The 12,087-nt window shown below is 39.0% G+C and overlaps 1 protein-coding gene across 4 annotated transcripts in view; it reads right to left on the bottom strand.

The window, feature by feature from the left end:
* Window positions 1-248: 248 nt before the first annotated feature.
* Window positions 249-12,087, bottom strand: part of rnf111 (ring finger protein 111) — a 53,056-nt gene continuing 41,217 nt past the window's right edge. Inside the window, exons 6-15 of one of the 4 annotated variants that reach the window (XM_082156049.1) lie at window positions 11,712-12,058; window positions 9,404-9,653; window positions 7,940-8,306; window positions 7,095-7,220; window positions 5,706-5,823; window positions 5,209-5,289; window positions 4,197-4,292; window positions 3,770-3,856; window positions 3,178-3,284; window positions 249-1,935 (exon numbers count right to left, since the gene is read on the bottom strand). In XM_082156049.1, coding sequence (XP_082012175.1) covers window positions 1,818-1,935; window positions 3,178-3,284; window positions 3,770-3,856; window positions 4,197-4,292; window positions 5,209-5,289; window positions 5,706-5,823; window positions 7,095-7,220; window positions 7,940-8,306; window positions 9,404-9,653; window positions 11,712-12,058 — 1,697 coding nt within the window. In that variant the 3' untranslated portion in view covers window positions 249-1,817. Of the gene's footprint in view, window positions 1,936-3,177; window positions 3,285-3,769; window positions 3,857-4,196; window positions 4,293-5,208; window positions 5,290-5,705; window positions 5,824-7,094; window positions 7,221-7,939; window positions 8,307-9,403; window positions 9,657-11,711; window positions 12,059-12,087 lie in introns of all 4 variants that reach the window. The other 3 variants (XM_082156048.1, XM_082156051.1, XM_082156050.1) reach the window with 3 other exon arrangements.

The following is a 12,087-nucleotide window of genomic DNA, read 5'->3' as shown; positions in this document are numbered from 1 at the left end:
CACACACATTAGGAGCAGTGAGTAGTAGTGAACACACACATCTGGTGCAGTGGGCAGCAATTGTCTCCTCAGTCGTTGTACAGTATACAAGACATTTGTAATGAGGTAATGACTATAGTACCCAATACAAACTTTACTGCTTTATTTTAGAAAGAATAAAATAACCACGGTATTGATGGAAACTAGTCCCCATGGTTAAATTCTTCAAAAGGGTGTCGGATTCAAGGAGGCACAAAACCGGACACATAAAAGAGTTACCTAACTTTATTAATTTCATTATTTTAAAACTAATATAAATCCCATGGAATATCATCCTGGGGCCATTAAGTCTATGAATGCATGGACGCCTGCCATTAAGTACTGCATTCCAACACTCCATTCAAAATTATTACAGTTTTTCCTCGAAATTCGGCAATCAGAGTGGAAATACACGCCCTCAGCACACTCTCATTCTCACAACACTCCTGTCGCCTGTCTCTCATGTGCAAGTATATGCAAGATAGCTAGTTGAGATTAATATTAGTGTTAGGATTTCACAGCAGCAAAAAAAAAAAAAAGAAAAAAAAAAGAAGAAAATGCTGCACAGTTGCTGAACAAATGCATGTTAATGATAATAATTGTGAAGAAATAATCAGATAACAAGAGTCAGTTTCTAGGTTGCTGAGATAGATAAATGAAGCAGGCTAGGAGACCCTGATGAAATAATAAATAATCTATTTCCCAGCACTTCACACTTGCGGTGGCTGTTTTTTTTAGGCCTGTAATCCTCACAGAACCAAGTCAACATATCAAGCTTCTCTGAGAAATGACACTTTCCCCATTGCCCAATCAAAAATCCAACTTCATTATACTATAAAAAAAACAACAACAATCAGAATACAGAGAGGTGACATTCATTTTTTTTCTCTTTCTCTTCTCTTTGAAAATACATTAGGTGAAGTGCGTTACATGTGACGTCAGATTGAGGTGCTGAGAGGGGACTGATGGAACGCAACCGTGTGAATGGCGGTGAAGTGTGCAGTTGGTTCTCATCAGGGCTGGAGCTGAATTCATTTCAAAGCCATCAGTTCAGGATCTAATGCATATAAATTTAAAATTAAATGTACATGGAGCATTTGTTAATCCAGCTTCCTGAATTCAGTTAGCACTGTTAATGAGCTGAAGTGAAACGGAATGGACTCCAGCCCAGTTTCCCGTGTTGAGAGTGAATTGGCGTGAGGGTGAACACTGTTACAGCAGCTGATCTCTTAACCATGATCTTGTTTCCTAATTAAGGAATGTCTTGATTCACTTAAAAAAATCTATTTCAGATAGATCACATTGTCTAAAACATAAAACTAATCAATATACTGATCATAAAATTGAGTCCTGCAATGTTTTAAAATGGAGGTTGACATTCTATTCCAGTAAAGCAAGGCATCAGGTATGTAAAAATGCTTCTTTACTAGAGCAGCAATCCTCACCTGCAAGTTCTCAGGCCTTCTGAGGCCTATTTCATTATATGTGCAAATAAATGCATTGCAAGGAACCATGCAAAAATAAAATACAATGACACTTATGAAAACAAAAGCTACATAAACCCTTTATAAATACAATACAATTCAAAACCCTTAATGAAGATGTTTTTTTCTAGCTGTACTGGTACTACATGATAGCTGGCACGCTAGGCTTGATGCTTTTTTGTGGATTGTTGTTTTTCTTTTATCCCATAGTTGCGCAGGTATTTCATGCCATCTTTGGTTGAATGCGTTACTGACAAAAATGAAAAGGAAAACAACAAATAAATGTCCAACAAAAGGGTTGCAAGAAAAATAGCATCAACTCTCTGAAGATAACTGAGCTTCGATGTCCACTCTGCAGATGGGGCATTTCTTGTTAGTGAGGAGCCATTGGTCTACACACAGTTGATGGAAGAGATGCATACATGGAAGGCGCCTGCAAAAAAAAAGAAGAAAAAGGATAGGTGGATAAATACAATCAGATGACTTTAAAAATGAACATTCCATACAATGAAATCAGACTTTTAATATTAAAACACATAGCAATTCACATGTTCCAGCTCCAGAGGGCAGCAGAGAATATAAAGAGAGAAAGTATTCATGATAACCGACTGCCTAATCTGGATCAAATTTTAAACCTTGGGGAGTCCCAAATGTAAAAAGAATAAATTGTGTTTGTTTGATTATAATTTAACACCCTGCCAGCTACTTGTGCTATATTCATGGTTTGACAAGTGAAAAAGGGGAGAGAAAAAAACCACACACAGTATATATATATATATATATATATATATATATATATATATATATATATATATATATATATATATATATATATATATCTACACACACACACATATGCTCTGCCATGATACTTTAAGTCGACTAGTCGCTGGCAGTGTAAAGTCCAGGGGTCAGAAAGTAAAAGTCCTGCCATATGTTTATTCCACCCATGAATTCAGCCAGCTGATTTCACTAATTAGTTCTATCTCCTGGCTGAAAAACGGTGCCAATTAGCAAATCCAGGTGATTGGAACAAAATACTGAGGAGGACTTTTACTTTCTGAACCTGGACTTTACACCTCTGGTCGCTGGTCATGATGACCTATATACATGGCCTGTATTGTCAACACTGTTCTGTGATTTATCAATAAAATAGCTTAGAAACTGAAAAGTTCAAGCATATATTTCTAAGTAACTAAAACCCACAGCTGCACTCTTAGTAGAGAGACACTGACAGGTAGAATTAATTTGCATGCAATCACTCTCTCACTAACGTATTCATATAAAATAAATCCAAAGACAAAAGAACTGTTAAAAGATAAGCTGTTATGTGAATAGCCTTGTGGGGAGCGCTGTGTCATATACCGTAGCTGTGCACAAAGCAACCCGCGTTCGAGTCTCAGCTCGAAGTTCAGGTTTATTTGTTCATCAATGACGTCATCAGCGACTAGTCGACGTCGACTCGACTTTCATCACATAAATGTCCACTTTAAAAAATCTGAAGTTATTCAACCCCTAATATACGCGCGCACACATATAAAACAAATAATTTAATAAATTACACAATTGAGTGCCTTTTGTAAAGAGCCTCATTCTCAAAAACCGTTTAGAAAAAAAAAAGCAAGAATCATTTGAAGGATACTACAATCTCAAATCCAGTGTTGTAAGCGTTTACCTGACATCCTCCCCTTCTTCCAGTATAGACAGACAGATGGTGCATTTCTCCTCCGTGTCTTCCTCTGCCTCCTCCTCCTCCTCCTCTTGCTTACCATGCAGCTTTCTCTGTGCATGAGAAAAAAAAAGCATAACCATTATGAGTAGTCTCACTGCACCCCAATTCTCATGAACTGGTGAGCAACACTAGCACACAAATTAGCTCTTTCTGTGTCTTCTTTCCCCCAAAGCATATGCAAATAGTTTATATGAATGTTTATAATTGGTATCTTTTAATAATAATTGCTGCAGTTAATGCTGGCGATACAAAAAAAATAACCACAAAGAGCAGCATAACGTTACATAAACATAGCAACCGTGTTTTTTGTTACGAACAGTGTGCTGATCATAAACAGGTCAAGCAGAAACAAAACCTAAACTTCAGACAATGCACATTACATATTTTTTAATAAACACAGACACACATTTTTGTCAATGTGCTCCTCAACTAGATTGACTACGCCATTTTTTACTATTCCTGCCCCCGTTAACATCTACACAATATGTGAGCTAAAACATGTTTTCCCAAACTATTTGTTCACATTTTTTCTCACCGAGTTTGAGGTTGAGTGCATATTTTTCCCAACAGATGCCCATGCTTCAGGTGCTAACTGTTCCTCAGTGTCTCTCTCCACCACCTTCTGTATTAGGGCGGCAGGGTTTTAGATTACTGTTATTCAGAAATGTAATGCATTGTCATCTCCATGGAACCTTTTCCTACATATCAGTGACATTTCAAAGGTCTACACTATGCAGCTTTTGACAATAAAAGGACTGGGTGAGGATTTGTGATGCATCTGATGACACAAAAGTTCTGATATTAGGCTCCTGGTGAAGTTTTTTTTTTTGTGTGTGTCTCTAACAGGATGCCCCTACATTATATCCTCAGAGTCTTTTTGCAGACTGTCTGTCTATTATCACCAAACAGGACGTTATTTTGACCACCTCATATAAAACACTAATGTTTGTAAGTGTTCTCACCTTTTTGTATTTGTGTGGGTAGGTGCACCTCTCTATGGTTCCCTGAGAGGCCCCTCGGTTCACAGTCCCCAGTCGCTCTTCTAAATGCAGCAGATCCTGTTAAAACACACTACTGGTTACATTACTGATTTTAAACGGGTCACATCATGAGGAATTCTTCTTCACGGTGAGGTTAAACATCAGAACATCTACATTTATGCATTCAGCAGATGCTTTTATCCAAAGCGACTTACAAGAGAGCAAAAGCAATTTGTCAAAGAGCCAAAAATATTCGGAATATACAAAGCCAAGTTTATTTAGGAAGCAAGCTAGAGAAGAGAAGAAACAGAGAAGAAAAGTTTTTGTAAGTATGTGTTGTAAGTATGTGTACGTAAGTGCATTGGTTTAAGGGTGTGTGATGGTTAACCAATTCCCACTAATGCGAAAGTCTGTGAACTTCGTGTGTGTAGCAGCTTATGGTCTACATTTCTAACTTAAGAATCCCACTTTTAGAAGGGAGATTATTTTAAATTTGATCATTTTTAACAGTCGATGTGGAGTGGATTGTCCTGTGAATATATCAAAATGTAATGCAGGCTGTGCAAAGAGGTTGTTATTGAAGGATGGGGGAGTTAAAAATAATTAAAACTCACAGCCTATGAGTGAGCGGAACCAAAAAAAACGCTCAGATCTTTTTACACAGAAAGGGGGCGTTTCTTAAAGACACACACACACACACACACACACACACACACACACACACACACACACACTTCTGAAGACCAGTGAGAATGGGGAAAAAGGTCATTAAAAACTAAAAGATTAACGAAATATGACATTATTAGCCATGATAACATGCATAGTGGTACAGGACTTTAGGGGGGAAAAGAATATATATATAATATAATTATTTTTTAATACCCAGATACCAAATACTTTATTTTTCTTATGCATTCTTCAAGAAATGTGTTTTGTTCTAGAAAGGAAGAAACTTTAGATCACCAATGATTTTGGTCCATGTTCCAGATCTTACCTCATATGTGCGGCCAAAAGTCATTCTGGAGGAGATGTAGCGAATATGTGGATATGTCACCTCAGGCATTGAGCCAGTGTGCTGAAGGAAACAAAAACATGAAATTAGTGATGGCACCTAATGGGAAAACAGACAAAGGACACTAACTATTTTAGTAAAAAACACCAGCAATTTGGGCCCTGATATTTATGAAAGGCATTAGAATTTTTTCACACATCTGTGCGTGCATGTCACTCCATATGATTCAAAAGTAATTTTTGTCTTTCAAATAAATCAAATTCAAATTTCACACTTGAAATGTCCAATGAGCTTCCATTATAACTCGTGATGCATAATTCATGCACCCGTACACATCCCCCTGTAATAACAGATGCTGCGGATACACGGCTTGGGGCTGCCGCCATTAATCTGTGCCATACCTGAGAGCAAATCAGGGCTTTTTTATTCATGCTAATGTACGCATACATTTCAGCTGATGGAGGGGAGTAAGGACTCACCATCAGCTGGATGGGGAAATGGTGCAGTCTGGGTGGAGGGTGATAGTGAGGCAGATGCGGGTGCAGGTGTCCTGAAGGGTAGGGAGCTACAGTAACACCAGCTTCAATGCCCAGCTCCCTAAAACAGCAAGAAGACCAACAACCGGCATGCTAAATCAGTGAACAATATATTGTTTGAAACCAACATCATGACTAACAGATCATGGTTACGGCTGCACGATATTGGAAAAAACGAACATTGACATATTTAGTTTTTCGGCAATATATATATTGCGATATGAAAATAAATGTCACCATATGACTTGAATAGCTCTATTTGGAAATAATTAATCATTCTAGAATGATTATGGTGATTTTGTAGGGGAGTGAATCTGCATAGAAATTAATAAACATTACAAGCATAGATAAATACAATAGAACAAAGATACAAATGAAATGAACAGGGCTTTGTTTTTCAGGTAAGTGTAACAGAAATGTAATAATCAAGTGTAAAATTACACTGCATAGTCTTCAATTTATAAAAGTAAATGTAATTAATCTTTGTTAAAGCTATAAAAGTGATATTTTCTTTGTCTACATTCACATAGGACATAAGCGGCTGTGAGAATATTTACAAGAATACTCGCCGACATGGGCATGTTATGCATGTATGTGTCTGTTCAAGCACAAATAGACGCAGAAGAGAGCAGAATTTGGTGTTCACGTGCTGCCTGTGTGGCTCTGTGTGCTATCACAGAAAACAGCATGCGACTTCTGAAATGAGATCTCCTTCAAGTCTTCTTGCACTAAAATGGTTTAAAATCGCTTGAATGTTTAAAATGACAGGACCTAAAACACGTGATTGAACAAATGATTAACTTTCGCTCTATGACGGTTAAACTTTGTAATTAATCTAAGAATCATGTGTGTTTCGAACCGTGGTGCTTGGTCCATACGGATCAACTACGATCTCAATACTTGACATCGTACATCCTCTGATGTGACTATCGCGGATGCACACAACGCGATATCGCTGCTAAAACGATATAGGCATATCGTGCAGCCCTAATCATGATATGACAGAGATGTTCAGTCATGTCAATTTGTAGGCCAACCAGGAAAGCTTATTCACCATTAACTCCTTCAGGAATATCTAATGGGGTTTTAAATAAGCTGTTTTCAGTTATGTTGTTCCACAACATAATTTCCTGTCTCATATCTCAAACATAAGTTACTAAAATAAGAACTAACAAAAATAAGAAAATGTAAAAATTAAAAGAAGACATTATTTTAATCATAAATCCTGATTTTGTAAGCATAAACTGGAAACTCCTGAGGGAACCAATGGCTCCAAACCATCTGAAACATTAATTCAGAGAAACATTCTACTTTTTTTTAAATATACTCTACCATGTGGTCCTCTGGTCAGCCTGCCGAGGGTGCGATGACATAGTTTGTGGGACGTGAATGTGATGCCCGTGACCGTAGTTAGGATGCATTCTATGGGGATGTGGCGGGGGTCTCTCATGTGCTCGCCTTAAGGAAGGAGGAATACAATTTGTCACATAAAAAGACAAAGCAGGAAACCATTTGCAAGGCATTAGCAAAACACCTTATTTAAAGTTTTAGATTATTTTAGCTTTGAGATAAGAGGTGGGTGGTATGAAAAAAAAAAAAAAATGAAAAAAAACATCAACTGTAATGGTAAACTACCGTTCAAAAGTTTGGCCTCAAAAGTTATTTTTTAAAGAAATTAATACTTTTATTCAGTAAGGACACATTCAATTGATAAAAAGAGACAGTAAAGTATTCTATTTCAAATAAACACTTGTCTTTTAACTTTCTATTCATCCAAGAATCCTAAAAAAAACAAAAAAACATCACTGTTTCCACAAAAATATTAAGCAGCACACCTGTTTTCAACATTAATACTAAAATGTTTCTTGAGCACCAAATCAGCATATTAGAATGATTTCTGAAGGATCATGTGACACTAAACACTAACTTGCTGGAAATTCATCTTTGCCATCACGGGAATAAATTGCATTTTAAAATGTAACAAAATAGGTATATATAGGTGTATTTTTCATCAAATAAAATGTAGCTTTGGTGTGCAGAAGAGATTTTCTAAATCTTGCTGAACTCAAACTTTTGAACCATAGTATAGCATTACAAAACAGCATCATAATGAAACACTTGAGTTAAAAACAAAAGTAAAACAAATATCATAAAACAGGAATCACACAGCGACTCACGTCGGGTGCTGCATCATTCTGCGTCTCTGAACCTCCATCCTCTGCAGTATGTCGTGCTGGTGGAGCCTCTGGACAGGGTTTGGGCCCAGAACGGGCAGGTGCTGCAGTGCCTGGTGCTCAGGGGGAAGATGCTGAGACAGAGGGGCACTGGAGCCTGGTAGATGGTGGGCAGGAAGGGAGGGTGGAGGAGCAGGGGGCACCGAGTGGCCCGGGCCGTGAGAAGGCAGGGGGGTGTGGAAGGGGAGGACGGGGTGTGGGATGACATAATCACCCTGCGGAGGCGGCTGTTGAGGGGGAGGGGCATTGCCATGGGAGTGAGGACAAGAGGAGGAGGACTGGTGGTGCAGGGGACGTGGCAGAGGGCCATCTGGTAGAGAAAAAGCATAAACGTTAGTATAAATGGCAGAACGTAATCTCCTTTTCCTGTTCTTTTCTTCCCGGATGATACAAATCTGGCATAAATGTCTGTTAAAAAAATGCATCAAAAACAATGAACTGTGTTGATGATAACTATTAAGTGGATGGAAGTTTCATGGGAACTTCACGATGGCCTGGATATGGCCCGTGTAAGTGTGATTACCCTGGAGCGAACGAGTTGTACTGTTTGCTAAGGATTTGACAGACAGAAGGGAATGAGGGAGAAAGTAAAGAAAAACAAAGAAAAATAATGACCGCGAGATACAGGAGATAAATATAGAGGGAGAACAGGAGAGTGTGCAAACAGGTGCTCCAGTGAGCTGTGAGTGGCAATTACTCCACTAAATTCAGGCCCACCAGGGAGCCCTGCCACGCTCATTTATATTCCACACAACGCTATTGTGAGCAGAATCGGCAATTAAGTGGGACTGCTGGGCACACTACCTGCAGCACTTAACACATTAAACATCAGGTGTTTCATCTAATTACCATAAAGCACAGGCGCCAGCATCGCAGAATCTTCACATTCACACTCACACACAACAGAACACACCAGCATCATTTCACATCGATTTTTAGTTTATTGCCTTCTATTTAGAACATCCAATAAATTTGGGGTGCAACGGTTTGAATTTCTCCAGGTCCAGGATGTATCATTGTCCTGCAGTCTCCTATTGATTCGGTAAATACTTTGGTACATTGGTATTAGGGATGTAAAGATTAGATTATTTGCAGTCAATACAATAAAAATGTGAACACTGTGATCAACCATTATTTATCTGAATGCTGTAATTTTGATGTATTAAGTAAAACTTTTAAATGCATTAAGCTATATGGTTCACCAAAATGCAGCACACTGTTAAATTACATTTACATTTTACTGTCTAACAAAATATATAAATTATAATTAAAATTTTGTTTTCAGAAGAACTGTTATACAGGAGATGAAACCGGAACCATTTCACCCCTAAATCAGCATTGGATCATTAATATTGGATCATTAATATTGGATTGAAATGATTAAAATATTACGGTAAAAGTACGTACAGGGGGGGTGCATGTAGTGCCTGCAGGAAGAGAGCTGAGGAGGTTGGGGCTGAGGCTGGGCCACTATGGCTGAGCTGAATGAGTCGGCCACAGTCTGCTGGCTGGGTCCAGGTGCAGCCTGGGAAACGAAAGCAGGTGGCCGGGAGGCGGAGCCTGGACAGCAGGGGTCGAAGGCAGATGTGCCGTGGAACCCTGTGTTGCCGGATCCACTGCTACGCACTGCACTGCTACTGAGATCCACCGGCAGGGTCTGCTGATACAGACAGGGAAGACAGAAACCAGCAGTTAATTCAGTGACAACTGTGATACATTAGAACAAAAACATCTGTCCCATAAGCGTATGGCTGATAAACTGAATCGGACGGAAAATATAAATGTGTTGCTTTGGGGTTGCTAGGGTGTTCAGGGTGGTTGCTAGAGCGTACAGAACTGATTTTTAATAGAAACTTATAGTAGATGCAAAAACAAGCAAAGTCAAGAGATGAATTTCAAATCTGAACATGTGGCCAACCTGCTACAGACTTGACTTTGTCTATTTTATTACAGATTTGTTTTCTGTTTGTTTTTTAAACAAAATATTTTTATTTTACTATATATTATGTCATTTAAGTTAAGTTTCAGGGGCATTGCTTTATCTCCATATGAAATCCTGATGCGCTGCCAACTGCTTGTGCTAGACTGAAGGAAATATTGATCGTTTTCAGCTATTTTAGCTGTTCTGATGAAATGTTGATAAAATGGCACTAGAGGACAATAAATGATAGCTGACAAATCCTGAAATGGTTAAGAGTTCAGCATTTGCTTCTTTGTTTACATAAACTAAACTACTGTCTGACATGAGAACACTACAATTGACAATTTTCTTAAATGTGCTATAAGCGAGATTTTAATAGGGTTGCACTCCATATTACCTGGGAAATAACACGCGTCATATATGGGTTGCAAGAAAGTGACTGTTAGCTGAAAAGGATTATTAAAGTTATGCACAACATTTAGCTTCATAAGGAGTTGTCACAACTTTGACAACACTGAAATGATGTGCTACTGCTCTTCTGCTCCACCTCTGATTACAACAACGGTACCGAAATATCTTTGAAGGACAGGGTTGTGGAAAAAGTTAAGAAGCTCCAGAATGACTAACATCTCTTACAACAACTTTAAAGTATGCAAAGTTAAGTCTGCAGCAGACATGTACATGCTCTGATCACATGAGATTTGTCTTGCTTATCATTTTTGTGGCTGATTTGTATTCTCTCATTCACCTACCTAAAGTTTAATATGTAGGGTTAAGGGGTTTGTTGAAGAACTAGCAATCTTAATAGCAAGTACCACTGAATATGAGCTGCATATCTCAAAATAATATCTTCCACATACTTAAAAAAATACACAAATCAGGTCCATATCTTTTAAAAATGTCACTAGCCAAAGAAATTACATGGATAAAAACCAAAACAGTATTAAATTCCTTTTGAAATGAGGGCATTCACCCCAAACCTAATCCTTTACACACTTTGATGTATAAAACATGCCTGACATCACCTCGCTTCGCTAGCGCCCCCAGTCTGCGCATATCTGATGACTCGCTAACGGCGATTACTGCTCAGTGCCCCCATCAAAGGCCACAGACTTTCGCTGAATGCATTCAGCATAGAACCTCTTTTCATGCTAGCCAAGCATGCATTGAGACAGCGTTACGGCATAAGCAACAACAAAAAACATTCATATACAACTTTTCTTTTCTTTTTTGACACTCAAAAACTTACTCAAACATACTCATGCACACACAACACTCCTCTATGCTGGTAAATAATAGAATTCAGCAGCCAAGACAATTAGTTCAGTGTGAATTATTCAACAAGACTGAGAGGATGGCCTCAAACAAACTCCCCTGTGGAAAAGCTCAGCTTCAGAAGAATACCTTTTTCATAAAGGTGCATTTGCCTTTTCATCGTCAAAACATGAAGGGTGATTTAGTAGTTCATGAAGGGAGAATCTTAAATAATTCCAAACAAAAACATATGCTGTTAAATGAAAGCCATGTGTAAAAATGAAAAACAGACAGGTTTTGTCAACAATACGGACATTATGCTTTGCACAGTCATCGTGTTATTTTGATTATTCCCCCCTCAATTTATGAAGCAAAAAGAGTTTAATTCATGGACACACACAATTAACATAGAAGCCAAGGAAATAAGAACTAGAATTATGGGTTTCGGTATCAACTGCTACAGAAGCTTATAATATCCTCGCTTTCTCCTATATTGACATACAAGGTTCTCAAGAAGCTGACATGCAGGTATGAAGGTACCTGGTCGTGGTACTGGTTGCTGCTGCTCACCCCTCCACAGGGTGCAGGCATGGCAGTGGGCCTTTCCAGAGGGCAGCTGGACTCTGGGAAGGCTAAGGAAGAAGGGACCGGGTTGGCATGGTGGTGATGGTGGAAGTGGTGCGGGTGACTGTGGGAGTGCTGGGTGCCAGATTGCGGGGGGCCAGATTGCTGCGTCGCCCCACCCTGCAGGCACCCTGAGTGGGTGTGCCCCAGGGAGAGGTGCCCTGAAGATGGCCCGCTGCAAGGGGAGTGCTGGGGGCAACAAGAGGGCAACCTAGGCATCGCCACACCTCCGTTCTCACCCGACAAGCTTCTTCTGCTGTCATCTGATTGAGGCAAAAGAACACATGAATTA

This window comes from Leuciscus leuciscus (genome assembly GCF_965113295.1).
Source record: "Leuciscus leuciscus genome assembly, chromosome: 2".
Lineage (NCBI taxonomy): Eukaryota > Metazoa > Chordata > Actinopteri > Cypriniformes > Leuciscidae > Leuciscus > Leuciscus leuciscus.
This window is presented reverse-complemented; position numbering and strand designations above follow the sequence as displayed.